Source organism: Gymnoscopelus braueri (assembly GCF_963280865.1).
Source record: "Gymnoscopelus braueri genome assembly, contig: SCAFFOLD_246, whole genome shotgun sequence".
Lineage (NCBI taxonomy): Eukaryota > Metazoa > Chordata > Actinopteri > Myctophiformes > Myctophidae > Gymnoscopelus > Gymnoscopelus braueri.
The window spans coordinates 28929-48701 of NW_027660959.1; the positions used below are offsets into that span (position 1 = coordinate 28929).

Below are 19773 nucleotides of genomic sequence, written 5' to 3' on the forward strand. Positions count from 1 at the left end.
CTGTGTGTGAGTCTGTATATTACCCCTGGAGCCACTAGCGATATGAGCTTGTAGATCTGCTATTCTTTTTTTATCGTGAAAATGTGTGCAAATCTTTGAATATATATATTTTTAAAGGGAACATTTGTAACTCAAATCTTTGCTCTGAGCTTGTACATAGCTATGAGATGCGTTTCCAGATTGAATGGGTTAAAATTCCTCATATATGGGCAGCAAAGGGGGCATGCCCATATACGGGCATATACTGATGACATCAGGAATCTCCATATATGGCCATAAAATGGACATGGACTGACAGATACAGAGATCTCCATATACTGTATGCCATACAGAGATGTCTGTTTCTGTCTCCCTTTTATGCCCATACAGTGCAGAGAGTGCTATTCCGCAGCTATTTCAATAGGAATCTTGTTGTTGACATGGTATGGCATTTTGTTTGTTGGAGACACGAACCGTCATTGCACATAATGCTGTCCAACATTAACTAAATTAAACAAAACATTCAAATGGCCTACAAGCAAATATTCACGCAAAATGTATTCAGTTATCGATGTAAAAACAATTCAATTAAAATTGAAGAAAAAAAAAAAAGAAACAGACATCTCCATATATGGGCACAAGAAGAGACATAGACAGACGTGTACTCTGACAAAGCCCCCAACACTATGACCCAGACATATTGGTCGGATCGGCAGTGCGACGTAAGTGTGAGGGCCGCGTAGCCACCCTAACCTCTAGTTTAATATAAGGGGCTGTAGTCTGTTCTCATTATATATTATCACTTGTTTCCTGTGTTTCTTTCTCTATTGCTTACCCTTTTTTCATGAAAAGGTTGGGAGCTTAAAAATAAAATAAAATAAATTAATCACCCGCTCTTTCACACCTGTAAACAGGGTATATTACAGGGTCTTATTGTAAGTCGCTTTGGATAAAAGCGTCTGCTAAATGACTGTAATGTAATGGTGTAGCCGCTGCCAAACTTGCTCTTGAGGGGACTGCCCAGACACCTCTGCTGACCGTTGACCATAACAGCCAGCCTGGTGCACAGGGATTCACATTCCTCCATGTTGTGTGTCGTGATGACCACGGCCTTGCCAGACAGACTCACAGGCACGCGTCAAAGGAGGGGGGATGGGGGGCTCGTCTGTCTAAGGGAGAAGTGGTACTACCTCCCCCTTTGGCCTCCTGAAAGGTGAATTTTCAGGGCTGTTTTAAAGGAAGCCAGCGATCTATATTTTTGAGGGATGAGGTCAGGCTATTCCACACCTGGGTGGCAGTGCTGTAGTATTTGTTTTATGGGTGGGTGGTACCAGATCGCTGTTTACGCTCCCTCTAGTATTGTGGCTGTGGGTGTCGCTAACCTTTTGGAGGTATTTAGTCAAATATGCGGCGGGTATTGAGGGCAAATTTGCATTGACTATTTTGAAGACCAATCCCATTTTTAGTTGTTTAACCCTTCCATTGTGTTAGGGTCATTTTTGACCCGTTTCCAAGTTTAAATAGGTAAAAAGTACCCTTTACATTTCTCTATTGGAACAAGGCTTCATGATATCCTCAGAAATAGCCATTTTAACGCAACAAAATTATTTATCATCATTCTAATTAATTCTGATGGTCTCTATAATAAAATTGTCAATATTCAATGTTTACATGTTTGAGAGTGAGAGAGACATGTCCTCAATTAGCAATTGCTATCAGGAGTAGAATAAAGTTTGAGTTTATGAAAAATAAATGATTTTTTACCTTCTTGGTATACGGGTCAAAAATGACCCTAACACCACTAGTGTCACTATTTTTAATAATATATATATATTTTTTAATTATTATTATCATTTTTTTGGAAGTGTGTTCTAAATCATTATTCTTAATTATTCTATTATAGCTAGATAACATCATTATCCATTGCCTTCATTATAGGAAATTTTATGAGTGAATTTTTAAATTTTTATAATAGAAAACGAGATATATTGAAAGATGAAACCCTAGCCCTAACCCAAAATAATATTTTAAAATGTGTTTACATGGATATGAATGCATTACAAGTCAGCTATGAGGTGGGAGGGAAAAAAATGAAAATAATTGTATTTTTTCTGTATTTTGGGCTGATTTAAATCACGGGTCAAATTGTACCCGCTAACACCACAAGTGGATGTAGTTTTCTAACACAATGCAAGGGTTAACCCTGTCTTCTACCCTGAGCCATCCTAGGCTAGCAAAATGTGTGGGAAAAAGGTGGGTCATGGGCCTGGATGTCCAAACTGGAATCCACCAGTTTCCCCATTCTGAGGAATACTTCCTCCATGGTGGTTACAGAAGCTTCATAGCTGGCGATGCCCAACTTCTCCCTGTTCACCTCCAGCTCAGCAAACAGCAACTCAAACCTGTCGGTGCTCTCCTTAGGCAATATGTAGGAGAGTTCCGCCCCCACGTTGCTCTCTAGCGTGAGAGAGTGAGGTCTCCGGTCTCAGGGTTCACAATACTTCTGGTTCATATAGCGATGCTCCTGATGCCATTCGTTCTTGCCAAAGCACTCTGTAGCTTTCCTATCACACTCACATAGGAACTGCTCACAGTCATTGTTCGGAGTGGTGCCGCAGAACCATCCACCATCGCAGATTATCTTATTTTCCTCACAGTACCATTTGTAGACTCTGACACCAGGAAGAACATTACATCGACTGTAATATTCCTCCCAACACTGATCATGGGCCTGGCAGCAGGCATCGAGAGGGCATATTGGCTTCCCTTTCTTTAAGACATTTATCCCACAATAACAACCATACTGGTCATACCAGTAGGCATTATGGCACGCTGGACAACACGTATTGATCATGTTGATAAACTGGGTAGAGCTCCGTTCATCGCGTCGGGTCGTGTTGAACACTTCAGGAGGGTTTTTGTCACAGTCTTCGGGGATGTAATCGCTCGTGAGGTGGGGCTTGAGTTTTCCCTCGGTGAAGAGTGTGCAGAATTCGATGATGTTGTCAGCGGTGATGGCCTCGTTCTCTGGTCTGTACTCTGTCATCTCATCTTCCAGGGTGATGAGACGGATGGCAGGGCATTGTCCCTCCTTCACACCAAAGGTCTGCATGTTGTTCTTGTTGTCATTCACGTCAGTGTCCATGAAGACGAACATGATCTTGCCCTTGAAGCCTTCTGCTGCCTTTTTGAATTGGTCCATTTTGTCCCCAAAGTCAGTAGCAGCCTTGGACATGAACATAAAGATATGGGACTTGAATTCTTCACCGAAGGTCTTAGTGACAGTCTGGACTGAGAACTCAGTGACCAGAGGCAGCTGGTTGGCCTTAATAAAGGCTAGGAGGTTGGCTTCGGTAAGCTCACCTTCAAAGGTGTTACGACCTTCATCAAACTTCTTGAAGAGGAGCACGCAGTCCTTGGACACCTCAAACTTTGAGTACACTGCATCATCAGAGGTCATCCCAAATGGAATATCATCTACGGTTTCTGCTGCTTTAATGAAGGCTTTAGCGTCCTTGGATTCAGAATCCTTGAAGAAGCCAATGACTGCCACCTCGTTTGCGATCATAGACTCTGCCTGCATGACATCGGCCAGGGTGGCAACAGCTGGGCCTGCGCGATTCTTAAGCCACTTGACAATGTCATAAGCCTGCCTGCCATCAGAGTACTCCTTGTGCGACTCCTTTTCTCCCCCCTTGAAGAACACGATGGTCGGGTATTTCTGGACTTCAAACTCCTGGGCCAGCTCTGTCTCTTCTGTGGCGTCTACCTTACCGAGGCGGACATTTGAACCCTCTGCCTTCAGCATGCGGGCCGCCTTGGCATACTCCGGGGCCAGTTCTTTGCAGTGGCCGCACCATGGGGCATAGAAGTCCACCAGAATGTAGGGGTGAGCTTTCAACACCGCATCGAAGTTACTTTTCCTCAGCAGCAAGACATCCTCTTCCTCTGTGATCAGGGCTGACCAACTGCTGGCCACAAGCAGCGAGCTGGCCATAAGCAGTGTACAGAGAAGGACAGACTTAAACATAGTTACCAATGCAAAGCCTTTCTTACAGATCATGACAACGAGCATCTCTCTCTTCAACTGAAAACCGTTTCCAGTACAAGGATTGTGTGGCGTCGACACGTTTATTTATACCCCAAACTCTCTGGTCGGTGCATCACAGCCGTGCTCTAATTGGACAGAGACATAATGATGCCATATATGGTATGAGATCAAGTACTCGTATTTACAGCGTAACTCTGTGGAGGATGAGATGTCTGTATACTGTCTGTGTGTGAGTCTGTATATTACCCCTGGAGCCACTAGCGATATGAGCTTGTAGATCTGCTATTCTTTTTTTATCGTGAAAATGTGTGCAAATCTTTGAATATATATATTTTTAAAGGGAACATTTGTAACTCAAATCTTTGCTCTGAGCTTGTACATAGCTATGAGATGCGTTTCCAGATTGAATGGGTTAAAATTCCTCATATATGGGCAGCAAAGGGGGCATGCCCATATACGGGCATATACTGATGACATCAGGAATCTCCATATGTGGGCATAAAGGGGACATGGCCTGACAGATACAGAGCTCTCCTTATATGGGCATATGCATATCAGCATGCCCATATATGGGCATATACTGATGACATCATGGATCTCCATATATGGCCATAAAATGGACATGGACTGACAGATACAGAGATCTCCATATACCTGTATGCCATACAGAGATGTCTGTTTCTGTCTCCCTTTTATGCCCATACAGTGCAGAGAGTGCTATTCCGCAGCTATTTCAATAGGAATCTTGTTGTTGACATGGTATGGCATTTTGTTTGTTGGAGACACGAACCGTCATTGCACATATGCTGTCCAACATTAACTAAATTAAACAAAACATTCAAATGGCCTACAAGCAAATATTCACGCAAAATGTATTCAGTTATCGATGTAAAAACAATTCAATTAAAATTGAAGAAAAAAAAAAAAGAAACAGACATCTCCATATATGGGCACAAGAAGAGACATAGACAGACGTGTACTCTGACAAAGCCCCCAACACTATGACCCAGACATATTGGTCGGATCGGCAGTGCGACGTAAGTGTGAGGGCCGCGTAGCCACCCTAACCTCTAGTTTAATATAAGGGGCTGTAGTCTGTTCTCATTATATATTATCACTTGTTTCCTGTGTTTCTTTCTCTATTGCTTACCCTTTTTTCATGAAAAGGTTGGGAGCTTAAAAATAAAATAAAATAAATTAATCACCCGCTCTTTCACACCTGTAAACAGGGTATATTACAGGGTCTTATTGTAAGTCGCTTTGGATAAAAGCGTCTGCTAAATGACTGTAATGTAATGGTGTAGCCGCTGCCAAACTTGCTCTTGAGGGGACTGCCCAGACACCTCTGCTGACCGTTGACCATAACAGCCAGCCTGGTGCACAGGGATTCACATTCCTCCATGTTGTGTGTCGTGATGACCACGGCCTTGCCAGACAGACTCACAGGCACGCGTCAAAGGAGGGGGGATGGGGGGCTCGTCTGTCTAAGGGAGAAGTGGTACTACCTCCCCCTTTGGCCTCCTGAAAGGTGAATTTTCAGGGCTGTTTTAAAGGAAGCCAGCGATCTATATTTTTGAGGGATGAGGTCAGGCTATTCCACACCTGGGTGGCAGTGCTGTAGTATTTGTTTTATGGGTGGGTGGTACCAGATCGCTGTTTACGCTCCCTCTAGTATTGTGGCTGTGGGTGTCGCTAACCTTTTGGAGGTATTTAGTCAAATATGCGGCGGGTATTGAGGGCAAATTTGCATTGACTATTTTGAAGACCAATCCCATTTTTAGTTGTTTAACCCTTCCATTGTGTTAGGGTCATTTTTGACCCGTTTCCAAGTTTAAATAGGTAAAAAGTACCCTTTACATTTCTCTATTGGAACAAGGCTTCATGATATCCTCAGAAATAGCCATTTTAACGCAACAAAATTATTTATCATCATTCTAATTAATTCTGATGGTCTCTATAATAAAATTGTCAATATTCAATGTTTACATGTTTGAGAGTGAGAGAGACATGTCCTCAATTAGCAATTGCTATCAGGAGTAGAATAAAGTTTGAGTTTATGAAAAATAAATGATTTTTTACCTTCTTGGTATACGGGTCAAAAATGACCCTAACACCACTAGTGTCACTATTTTTAATAATATATATATATTTTTTAATTATTATTATCATTTTTTTGGAAGTGTGTTCTAAATCATTATTCTTAATTATTCTATTATAGCTAGATAACATCATTATCCATTGCCTTCATTATAGGAAATTTTATGAGTGAATTTTTACATTTTTATAATAGAAAACGAGATATATTGAAAGATGAAACCCTAGCCCTAACCCAAAATAATATTTTAAAATGTGTTTACATGGATATGAATGCATTACAAGTCAGCTATGAGGTGGGAGGGAAAAAAATGAAAATAATTGTATTTTTTCTGTATTTTGGGCTGATTTAAATCACGGGTCAAATTGTACCCGCTAACACCACAAGTGGATGTAGTTTTCTAACACAATGCAAGGGTTAACCCTGTCTTCTACCCTGAGCCATCCTAGGCTAGCAAAATGTGTGGGAAAAAGGTGGGTCATGGGCCTGGATGTCCAAACTGGAATCCACCAGTTTCCCCATTCTGAGGAATACTTCCTCCATGGTGGTTACAGAAGCTTCATAGCTGGCGATGCCCAACTTCTCCCTGTTCACCTCCAGCTCAGCAAACAGCAACTCAAACCTGTCGGTGCTCTCCTTAGGCAATATGTAGGAGAGTTCCGCCCCCACGTTGCTCTCTAGCGTGAGAGAGTGAGGTCTCCGGTCTCAGGGTTCACAATACTTCTGGTTCATATAGCGATGCTCCTGATGCCATTCGTTCTTGCCAAAGCACTCTGTAGCTTTCCTATCACACTCACATAGGAACTGCTCACAGTCATTGTTCGGAGTGGTGCCGCAGAACCATCCACCATCGCAGATTATCTTATTTTCCTCACAGTACCATTTGTAGACTCTGACACCAGGAAGAACATTACATCGACTGTAATATTCCTCCCAACACTGATCATGGGCCTGGCAGCAGGCATCGAGAGGGCATATTGGCTTCCCTTTCTTTAAGACATTTATCCCACAATAACAACCATACTGGTCATACCAGTAGGCATTATGGCACGCTGGACAACACGTATTGATCATGTTGATAAACTGGGTAGAGCTCCGTTCATCGCGTCGGGTCGTGTTGAACACTTCAGGAGGGTTTTTGTCACAGTCTTCGGGGATGTAATCGCTCGTGAGGTGGGGCTTGAGTTTTCCCTCGGTGAAGAGTGTGCAGAATTCGATGATGTTGTCAGCGGTGATGGCCTCGTTCTCTGGTCTGTACTCTGTCATCTCATCTTCCAGGGTGATGAGACGGATGGCAGGGCATTGTCCCTCCTTCACACCAAAGGTCTGCATGTTGTTCTTGTTGTCATTCACGTCAGTGTCCATGAAGACGAACATGATCTTGCCCTTGAAGCCTTCTGCTGCCTTTTTGAATTGGTCCATTTTGTCCCCAAAGTCAGTAGCAGCCTTGGACATGAACATAAAGATATGGGACTTGAATTCTTCACCGAAGGTCTTAGTGACAGTCTGGACTGAGAACTCAGTGACCAGAGGCAGCTGGTTGGCCTTAATAAAGGCTAGGAGGTTGGCTTCGGTAAGCTCACCTTCAAAGGTGTTACGACCTTCATCAAACTTCTTGAAGAGGAGCACGCAGTCCTTGGACACCTCAAACTTTGAGTACACTGCATCATCAGAGGTCATCCCAAATGGAATATCATCTACGGTTTCTGCTGCTTTAATGAAGGCTTTAGCGTCCTTGGATTCAGAATCCTTGAAGAAGCCAATGACTGCCACCTCGTTTGCGATCATAGACTCTGCCTGCATGACATCGGCCAGGGTGGCAACAGCTGGGCCTGCGCGATTCTTAAGCCACTTGACAATGTCATAAGCCTGCCTGCCATCAGAGTACTCCTTGTGCGACTCCTTTTCTCCCCCCTTGAAGAACACGATGGTCGGGTATTTCTGGACTTCAAACTCCTGGGCCAGCTCTGTCTCTTCTGTGGCGTCTACCTTACCGAGGCGGACATTTGAACCCTCTGCCTTCAGCATGCGGGCCGCCTTGGCATACTCCGGGGCCAGTTCTTTGCAGTGGCCGCACCATGGGGCATAGAAGTCCACCAGAATGTAGGGGTGAGCTTTCAACACCTCATCGAAGTTACTTTTCCTCAGCAGCAAGACATCCTCTTCCTCTGTGATCAGGGCTGACCAACTGCTGGCCACAAGCAGCGAGCTGGCCATAAGCAGTGTACAGAGAAGGACAGACTTAAACATAGTTACCAATGCAAAGCCTTTCTTACAGATCATGACAACGAGCATCTCTCTCTTCAACTGAAAACCGTTTCCAGTACAAGGATTGTGTGGCGTCGACACGTTTATTTATACCCCAAACTCTCTGGTCGGTGCATCACAGCCGTGCTCTAATTGGACAGAGACATAATGATGCCATATATGGTATGAGATCAAGTACTCGTATTTACAGCGTAACTCTGTGGAGGATGAGATGTCTGTATACTGTCTGTGTGTGAGTCTGTATATTACCCCTGGAGCCACTAGCGATATGAGCTTGTAGATCTGCTATTCTTTTTTTATCGTGAAAATGTGTGCAAATCTTTGAATATATATATTTTTAAAGGGAACATTTGTAACTCAAATCTTTGCTCTGAGCTTGTACATAGCTATGAGATGCGTTTCCAGATTGAATGGGTTAAAATTCCTCATATATGGGCAGCAAAGGGGGCATGCCCATATACGGGCATATACTGATGACATCAGGAATCTCCATATGTGGGCATAAAGGGGACATGGCCTGACAGATACAGAGCTCTCCTTATATGGGCATATGCATATCAGCATGCCCATATATGGGCATATACTGATGACATCATGGATCTCCATATATGGCCATAAAATGGACATGGACTGACAGATACAGAGATCTCCATATACTGTATGCCATACAGAGATGTCTGTTTCTGTCTCCCTTTTATGCCCATACAGTGCAGAGAGTGCTATTCCGCAGCTATTTCAATAGGAATTTTGTTGTTGACATGGTATGGCATTTTGTTTGTTGGAGACACGAACCGTCATTGCACATAATGCTGTCCAACATTAACTAAATTAAACAAAACATTCAAATGGCCTACAAGCAAATATTCACGCAAAATGTATTCAGTTATCGATGTAAAAACAATTCAATTAAAATTGAAGAAAAAAAAAAAAGAAACAGACATCTCCATATATGGGCACAAGAAGAGACATAGACAGACGTGTACTCTGACAAAGCCCCCAACACTATGACCCAGACATATTGGTCGGATCGGCAGTGCGACGTAAGTGTGAGGGCCGCGTAGCCACCCTAACCTCTAGTTTAATATAAGGGGCTGTAGTCTGTTCTCATTATATATTATCACTTGTTTCCTGTGTTTCTTTCTCTATTGCTTACCCTTTTTTCATGAAAAGGTTGGGAGCTTAAAAATAAAATAAAATAAATTAATCACCCGCTCTTTCACACCTGTAAACAGGGTATATTACAGGGTCTTATTGTAAGTCGCTTTGGATAAAAGCGTCTGCTAAATGACTGTAATGTAATGGTGTAGCCGCTGCCAAACTTGCTCTTGAGGGGACTGCCCAGACACCTCTGCTGACCGTTGACCATAACAGCCAGCCTGGTGCACAGGGATTCACAATCCTCCATGTTGTGTGTCGTGATGACCACGGCCTTGCCAGACAGACTCACAGGCACGCGTCAAAGGAGGGGGGATGGGGGGCTCGTCTGTCTAAGGGAGAAGTGGTACTACCTCCCCCTTTGGCCTCCTGAAAGGTGAATTTTCAGGGCTGTTTTAAAGGAAGCCAGCGATCTATATTTTTGAGGGATGAGGTCAGGCTATTCCACACCTGGGTGGCAGTGCTGTAGTATTTGTTTTATGGGTGGGTGGTACCAGATCGCTGTTTACGCTCCCTCTAGTATTGTGGCTGTGGGTGTCGCTAACTTTTTGGAGGTATTTAGTCAAATATGCGGCGGGTATTGAGGGCAAATTTGCATTGACTATTTTGAAGACCAATCCCATTTTTAGTTGTTTAACCCTTCCATTGTGTTAGGGTCATTTTTGACCCGTTTCCAAGTTTAAATAGGTAAAAAGTACCCTTTACATTTCTCTATTGGAACAAGGCTTCATGATATCCTCAGAAATAGCCATTTTAACGCAACAAAATTATTTATCATCATTCTAATTAATTCTGATGGTCTCTATAATAAAATTGTCAATATTCAATGTTTACATGTTTGAGAGTGAGAGAGACATGTCCTCAATTAGCAATTGCTATCAGGAGTAGAATAAAGTTTGAGTTTATGAAAAATAAATGATTTTTTACCTTCTTGGTATACGGGTCAAAAATGACCCTAACACCACTAGTGTCACTATTTTTAATAATATATATATATTTTTTAATTATTATTATCATTTTTTTGGAAGTGTGTTCTAAATCATTATTCTTAATTATTCTATTATAGCTAGATAACATCATTATCCATTGCCTTCATTATAGGAAATTTTATGAGTGAATTTTTAAATTTTTATAATAGAAAACGAGATATATTGAAAGATGAAACCCTAGCCCTAACCCAAAATAATATTTTAAAATGTGTTTACATGGATATGAATGCATTACAAGTCAGCTATGAGGTGGGAGGGAAAAAAATGAAAATAATTGTATTTTTTCTGTATTTTGGGCTGATTTAAATCACGGGTCAAATTGTACCCGCTAACACCACAAGTGGATGTAGTTTTCTAACACAATGCAAGGGTTAACCCTGTCTTCTACCCTGAGCCATCCTAGGCTAGCAAAATGTGTGGGAAAAAGGTGGGTCATGGGCCTGGATGTCCAAACTGGAATCCACCAGTTTCCCCATTCTGAGGAATACTTCCTCCATGGTGGTTACAGAAGCTTCATAGCTGGCGATGCCCAACTTCTCCCTGTTCACCTCCAGCTCAGCAAACAGCAACTCAAACCTGTCGGTGCTCTCCTTAGGCAATATGTAGGAGAGTTCCGCCCCCACGTTGCTCTCTAGCGTGAGAGAGTGAGGTCTCCGGTCTCAGGGTTCACAATACTTCTGGTTCATATAGCGATGCTCCTGATGCCATTCGTTCTTGCCAAAGCACTCTGTAGCTTTCCTATCACACTCACATAGGAACTGCTCACAGTCATTGTTCGGAGTGGTGCCGCAGAACCATCCACCATCGCAGATTATCTTATTTTCCTCACAGTACCATTTGTAGACTCTGACACCAGGAAGAACATTACATCGACTGTAATATTCCTCCCAACACTGATCATGGGCCTGGCAGCAGGCATCGAGAGGGCATATTGGCTTCCCTTTCTTTAAGACATTTATCCCACAATAACAACCATACTGGTCATACCAGTAGGCATTATGGCACGCTGGACAACACGTATTGATCATGTTGATAAACTGGGTAGAGCTCCGTTCATCGCGTCGGGTCGTGTTGAACACTTCAGGAGGGTTTTTGTCACAGTCTTCGGGGATGTAATCGCTCGTGAGGTGGGGCTTGAGTTTTCCCTCGGTGAAGAGTGTGCAGAATTCGATGATGTTGTCAGCGGTGATGGCCTCGTTCTCTGGTCTGTACTCTGTCATCTCATCTTCCAGGGTGATGAGACGGATGGCAGGGCATTGTCCCTCCTTCACACCAAAGGTCTGCATGTTGTTCTTGTTGTCATTCACGTCAGTGTCCATGAAGACGAACATGATCTTGCCCTTGAAGCCTTCTGCTGCCTTTTTGAATTGGTCCATTTTGTCCCCAAAGTCAGTAGCAGCCTTGGACATGAACATAAAGATATGGGACTTGAATTCTTCACCGAAGGTCTTAGTGACAGTCTGGACTGAGAACTCAGTGACCAGAGGCAGCTGGTTGGCCTTAATAAAGGCTAGGAGGTTGGCTTCGGTAAGCTCACCTTCAAAGGTGTTACGACCTTCATCAAACTTCTTGAAGAGGAGCACGCAGTCCTTGGACACCTCAAACTTTGAGTACACTGCATCATCAGAGGTCATCCCAAATGGAATATCATCTACGGTTTCTGCTGCTTTAATGAAGGCTTTAGCGTCCTTGGATTCAGAATCCTTGAAGAAGCCAATGACTGCCACCTCGTTTGCGATCATAGACTCTGCCTGCATGACATCGGCCAGGGTGGCAACAGCTGGGCCTGCGCGATTCTTAAGCCACTTGACAATGTCATAAGCCTGCCTGCCATCAGAGTACTCCTTGTGCGACTCCTTTTCTCCCCCCTTGAAGAACACGATGGTCGGGTATTTCTGGACTTCAAACTCCTGGGCCAGCTCTGTCTCTTCTGTGGCGTCTACCTTACCGAGGCGGACATTTGAACCCTCTGCCTTCAGCATGCGGGCCGCCTTGGCATACTCCGGGGCCAGTTCTTTGCAGTGGCCGCACCATGGGGCATAGAAGTCCACCAGAATGTAGGGGTGAGCTTTCAACACCTCATCGAAGTTACTTTTCCTCAGCAGCAAGACATCCTCTTCCTCTGTGATCAGGGCTGACCAACTGCTGGCCACAAGCAGCGAGCTGGCCATAAGCAGTGTACAGAGAAGGACAGACTTAAACATAGTTACCAATGCAAAGCCTTTCTTACAGATCATGACAACGAGCATCTCTCTCTTCAACTGAAAACCGTTTCCAGTACAAGGATTGTGTGGCGTCGACACGTTTATTTATACCCCAAACTCTCTGGTCGGTGCATCACAGCCGTGCTCTAATTGGACAGAGACATAATGATGCCATATATGGTATGAGATCAAGTACTCGTATTTACAGCGTAACTCTGTGGAGGATGAGATGTCTGTATACTGTCTGTGTGTGAGTCTGTATATTACCCCTGGAGCCACTAGCGATATGAGCTTGTAGATCTGCTATTCTTTTTTTATCGTGAAAATGTGTGCAAATCTTTGAATATATATATTTTTAAAGGGAACATTTGTAACTCAAATCTTTGCTCTGAGCTTGTACATAGCTATGAGATGCGTTTCCAGATTGAATGGGTTAAAATTCCTCATATATGGGCAGCAAAGGGGGCATGCCCATATACGGGCATATACTGATGACATCAGGAATCTCCATATGTGGGCATAAAGGGGACATGGCCTGACAGATACAGAGCTCTCCTTATATGGGCATATGCATATCAGCATGCCCATATATGGGCATATACTGATGACATCATGGATCTCCATATATGGCCATAAAATGGACATGGACTGACAGATACAGAGATCTCCATATACTGTATGCCATACAGAGATGTCTGTTTCTGTCTCCCTTTTATGCCCATACAGTGCAGAGAGTGCTATTCCGCAGCTATTTCAATAGGAATTTTGTTGTTGACATGGTATGGCATTTTGTTTGTTGGAGACACGAACCGTCATTGCACATAATGCTGTCCAACATTAACTAAATTAAACAAAACATTCAAATGGCCTACAAGCAAATATTCACGCAAAATGTATTCAGTTATCGATGTAAAAACAATTCAATTAAAATTGAAGAAAAAAAAAAAAGAAACAGACATCTCCATATATGGGCACAAGAAGAGACATAGACAGACGTGTACTCTGACAAAGCCCCCAACACTATGACCCAGACATATTGGTCGGATCGGCAGTGCGACGTAAGTGTGAGGGCCGCGTAGCCACCCTAACCTCTAGTTTAATATAAGGGGCTGTAGTCTGTTCTCATTATATATTATCACTTGTTTCCTGTGTTTCTTTCTCTATTGCTTACCCTTTTTTCATGAAAAGGTTGGGAGCTTAAAAATAAAATAAAATAAATTAATCACCCGCTCTTTCACACCTGTAAACAGGGTATATTACAGGGTCTTATTGTAAGTCGCTTTGGATAAAAGCGTCTGCTAAATGACTGTAATGTAATGGTGTAGCCGCTGCCAAACTTGCTCTTGAGGGGACTGCCCAGACACCTCTGCTGACCGTTGACCATAACAGCCAGCCTGGTGCACAGGGATTCACAATCCTCCATGTTGTGTGTCGTGATGACCACGGCCTTGCCAGACAGACTCACAGGCACGCGTCAAAGGAGGGGGGATGGGGGGCTCGTCTGTCTAAGGGAGAAGTGGTACTACCTCCCCCTTTGGCCTCCTGAAAGGTGAATTTTCAGGGCTGTTTTAAAGGAAGCCAGCGATCTATATTTTTGAGGGATGAGGTCAGGCTATTCCACACCTGGGTGGCAGTGCTGTAGTATTTGTTTTATGGGTGGGTGGTACCAGATCGCTGTTTACGCTCCCTCTAGTATTGTGGCTGTGGGTGTCGCTAACTTTTTGGAGGTATTTAGTCAAATATGCGGCGGGTATTGAGGGCAAATTTGCATTGACTATTTTGAAGACCAATCCCATTTTTAGTTGTTTAACCCTTCCATTGTGTTAGGGTCATTTTTGACCCGTTTCCAAGTTTAAATAGGTAAAAAGTACCCTTTACATTTCTCTATTGGAACAAGGCTTCATGATATCCTCAGAAATAGCCATTTTAACGCAACAAAATTATTTATCATCATTCTAATTAATTCTGATGGTCTCTATAATAAAATTGTCAATATTCAATGTTTACATGTTTGAGAGTGAGAGAGACATGTCCTCAATTAGCAATTGCTATCAGGAGTAGAATAAAGTTTGAGTTTATGAAAAATAAATGATTTTTTACCTTCTTGGTATACGGGTCAAAAATGACCCTAACACCACTAGTGTCACTATTTTTAATAATATATATATATTTTTTAATTATTATTATCATTTTTTTGGAAGTGTGTTCTAAATCATTATTCTTAATTATTCTATTATAGCTAGATAACATCATTATCCATTGCCTTCATTATAGGAAATTTTATGAGTGAATTTTTAAATTTTTATAATAGAAAACGAGATATATTGAAAGATGAAACCCTAGCCCTAACCCAAAATAATATTTTAAAATGTGTTTACATGGATATGAATGCATTACAAGTCAGCTATGAGGTGGGAGGGAAAAAAATGAAAATAATTGTATTTTTTCTGTATTTTGGGCTGATTTAAATCACGGGTCAAATTGTACCCGCTAACACCACAAGTGGATGTAGTTTTCTAACACAATGCAAGGGTTAACCCTGTCTTCTACCCTGAGCCATCCTAGGCTAGCAAAATGTGTGGGAAAAAGGTGGGTCATGGGCCTGGATGTCCAAACTGGAATCCACCAGTTTCCCCATTCTGAGGAATACTTCCTCCATGGTGGTTACAGAAGCTTCATAGCTGGCGATGCCCAACTTCTCCCTGTTCACCTCCAGCTCAGCAAACAGCAACTCAAACCTGTCGGTGCTCTCCTTAGGCAATATGTAGGAGAGTTCCGCCCCCACGTTGCTCTCTAGCGTGAGAGAGTGAGGTCTCCGGTCTCAGGGTTCACAATACTTCTGGTTCATATAGCGATGCTCCTGATGCCATTCGTTCTTGCCAAAGCACTCTGTAGCTTTCCTATCACACTCACATAGGAACTGCTCACAGTCATTGTTCGGAGTGGTGCCGCAGAACCATCCACCATCGCAGATTATCTTATTTTCCTCACAGTACCATTTGTAGACTCTGACACCAGGAAGAACATTACATCGACTGTAATATTCCTCCCAACACTGATCATGGGCCTGGCAGCAGGCATCGAGAGGGCATATTGGCTTCCCTTTCTTGAAGACATTTATCCCACAATAACAACCATACTGGTCATACCAGTAGGCATTATGGCACGCTGGACAACACGTATTGATCATGTTGATAAACTGGGTAGAGCTCCGTTCATCGCGTCGGGTCGTGTTGAACACTTCAGGAGGGTTTTTGTCACAGTCTTCGGGGATGTAATCGCTCGTGAGGTGGGGCTTGAGTTTTCCCTCGGTGAAGAGTGTGCAGAATTCGATGATGTTGTCAGCGGTGATGGCCTCGTTCTCTGGTCTGTACTCTGTCATCTCATCTTCCAGGGTGATGAGACGGATGGCAGGGCATTGTCCCTCCTTCACACCAAAGGTCTGCATGTTGTTCTTGTTGTCATTCACGTCAGTGTCCATGAAGACGAACATGATCTTGCCCTTGAAGCCTTCTGCTGCCTTTTTGAATTGGTCCATTTTGTCCCCAAAGTCAGTAGCAGCCTTGGACATGAACATAAAGATATGGGACTTGAATTCTTCACCGAAGGTCTTAGTGACAGTCTGGACTGAGAACTCAGTGACCAGAGGCAGCTGGTTGGCCTTAATAAAGGCTAGGAGGTTGGCTTCGGTAAGCTCACCTTCAAAGGTGTTACGACCTTCATCAAACTTCTTGAAGAGGAGCACGCAGTCCTTGGACACCTCAAACTTTGAGTACACTGCATCATCAGAGGTCATCCCAAATGGAATATCATCTACGGTTTCTGCTGCTTTAATGAAGGCTTTAGCGTCCTTGGATTCAGAATCCTTGAAGAAGCCAATGACTGCCACCTCGTTTGCGATCATAGACTCTGCCTGCATGACATCGGCCAGGGTGGCAACAGCTGGGCCTGCGCGATTCTTAAGCCACTTGACAATGTCATAAGCCTGCCTGCCATCAGAGTACTCCTTGTGCGACTCCTTTTCTCCCCCCTTGAAGAACACGATGGTCGGGTATTTCTGGACTTCAAACTCCTGGGCCAGCTCTGTCTCTTCTGTGGCGTCTACCTTACCGAGGCGGACATTTGAACCCTCTGCCTTCAGCATGCGGGCCGCCTTGGCATACTCCGGGGCCAGTTCTTTGCAGTGGCCGCACCATGGGGCATAGAAGTCCACCAGAATGTAGGGGTGAGCTTTCAACACCTCATCGAAGTTACTTTTCCTCAGCAGCAAGACATCCTCTTCCTCTGTGATCAGGGCTGACCAACTGCTGGCCACAAGCAGCGAGCTGGCCATAAGCAGTGTACAGAGAAGGACAGACTTAAACATAGTTACCAATGCAAAGCCTTTCTTACAGATCATGACAACGAGCATCTCTCTCTTCAACTGAAAACCGTTTCCAGTACAAGGATTGTGTGGCGTCGACACGTTTATTTATACCCCAAACTCTCTGGTCGGTGCATCACAGCCGTGCTCTAATTGGACAGAGACATAATGATGCCATATATGGTATGAGATCAAGTACTCGTATTTACAGCGTAACTCTGTGGAGGATGAGATGTCTGTATACTGTCTGTGTGTGAGTCTGTATATTACCCCTGGAGCCACTAGCGATATGAGCTTGTAGATCTGCTATTCTTTTTTTATCGTGAAAATGTGTGCAAATCTTTGAATATATATATTTTTAAAGGGAACATTTGTAACTCAAATCTTTGCTCTGAGCTTGTACATAGCTATGAGATGCGTTTCCAGATTGAATGGGTTAAAATTCCTCATATATGGGCAGCAAAGGGGGCATGCCCATATACGGGCATATACTGATGACATCAGGAATCTCCATATGTGGGCATAAAGGGGACATGGCCTGACAGATACAGAGCTCTCCTTATATGGGCATATGCATATCAGCATGCCCATATATGGGCATATACTGATGACATCATGGATCTCCATATATGGCCATAAAATGGACATGGACTGACAGATACAGAGATCTCCATATACTGTATGCCATACAGAGATGTCTGTTTCTGTCTCCCTTTTATGCCCATACAGTGCAGAGAGTGCTATTCCGCAGCTATTTCAATAGGAATTTTGTTGTTGACATGGTATGGCATTTTGTTTGTTGGAGACACGAACCGTCATTGCACATAATGCTGTCCAACATTAACTAAATTAAACAAAACATTCAAATGGCCTACAAGCAAATATTCACGCAAAATGTATTCAGTTATCGATGTAAAAACAATTCAATTAAAATTGAAGAAAAAAAAAAAAGAAACAGACATCTCCATATATGGGCACAAGAAGAGACATAGACAGACGTGTACTCTGACAAAGCCCCCAACACTATGACCCAGACATATTGGTCGGATCGGCAGTGCGACGTAAGTGTGAGGGCCGCGTAGCCACCCTAACCTCTAGTTTAATATAAGGGGCTGTAGTCTGTTCTCATTATATATTATCACTTGTTTCCTGTGTTTCTTTCTCTATTGCTTACCCTTTTTTCATGAAAAGGTTGGGAGCTTAAAAATAAAATAAAATAAATTAATCACCCGCTCTTTCACACCTGTAAACAGGGTATATTACAGGGTCTTATTGTAAGTCGCTTTGGATAAAAGCGTCTGCTAAATGACTGTAATGTAATGGTGTAGCCGCTGCCAAACTTGCTCTTGAGGGGACTGCCCAGACACCTCTGCTGACCGTTGACCATAACAGCCAGCCTGGTGCACAGGGATTCACAATCCTCCATGTTGTGTGTCGTGATGACCACGGCCTTGCCAGACAGACTCACAGGCACGCGTCAAAGGAGGGGGGATGGGGGGCTCGTCTGTCTAAGGGAGAAGTGGTACTACCTCCCCCTTTGGCCTCCTGAAAGGTGAATTTTCAGGGCTGTTTTAAAGGAAGCCAGCGATCTATATTTTTGAGGGATGAGGTCAGGCTATTCCACACCTGGGTGGCAGTGCTGTAGTATTTGTTTTATGGGTGGGTGGTACCAGATCGCTGTTTACGCTCCCTCTAGTATTGTGGCTGTGGGTGTCGCTAACTTTTTGGAGGTATTTAGTCAAATATGCGGCGGGTATTGAGGGCAAATTTGCATTGACTATTTTGAAGACCAATCCCATTTTTAGTTGTTTAACCCTTCCATTGTGTTAGGGTCATTTTTGACCCGTTTCCAAGTTTAAATAGGTAAAAAGTACCCTTTACATTTCTCTATTGGAACAAGGCTTCATGATATCCTCAGAAATAGCCATTTTAACGCAACAAAATTATTTATCATCATTCTAATTAATTCTGATGGTCTCTATAATAAAATTGTCAATATTCAATGTTTACATGTTTGAGAGTGAGAGAGACATGTCCTCAATTACCAATTGCTATCAGGAGTAGAATAAAGTTTGAGTTTATGAAAAATAAATGATTTTTTACCTTCTTGGTATACGGGTCAAAAATGACCCTAACACCACTAGTGTCACTATTTTTAATAATATATATATATTTTTTAATTATTATTATCATTTTTTTGGAAGTGTGTTCTAAATCATTATTCTTAATTATTCTATTATAGCTAGATAACATCATTATCCATTGCCTTCATTATAGGAAATTTTATGAGTGAATTTTTAAATTTTTATAATAGAAAACGAGATATATTGAAAGATGAAACCCTAGCCCTAACCCAAAATAATATTTTAAAATGTGTTTACATGGATATGAATGCATTACAAGTCAGCTATGAGGTGGGAGGGAAAAAAATGAAAATAATTGTATTTTTTCTGTATTTTGGGCTGATTTAAATCACGGGTCAAATTGTACCCGCTAACACCACAAGTGGATGTAGTTTTCTAACACAATGCAAGGGTTAACCCTGTCTTCTACCCTGAGCCATCCTAGGCTAGCAAAATGTGTGGGAAAAAGGTGGGTCATGGGCCTGGATGTCCAAACTGGAATCCACCAGTTTCCCCATTCTGAGGAATACTTCCTCCATGGTGGTT

General features: G+C 42.9%; 1 protein-coding gene across 1 annotated transcript in view; it reads right to left on the reverse strand.

Moving 5' to 3' along the window:
• Positions 1-19773, reverse strand: part of LOC308081017 (uncharacterized protein) — a gene marked incomplete at both ends in the record, with an annotated part of 79611 nt that overhangs the window by 10142 nt on the left and 49696 nt on the right. Inside the window, one exon of the mRNA XM_080457426.1 lies at positions 2823-3968. Within this exon, the coding sequence (XP_080313552.1) occupies positions 2823-3968 (1146 nt within the window). The remainder of the gene's footprint in view (positions 1-2822; positions 3969-19773) is intronic.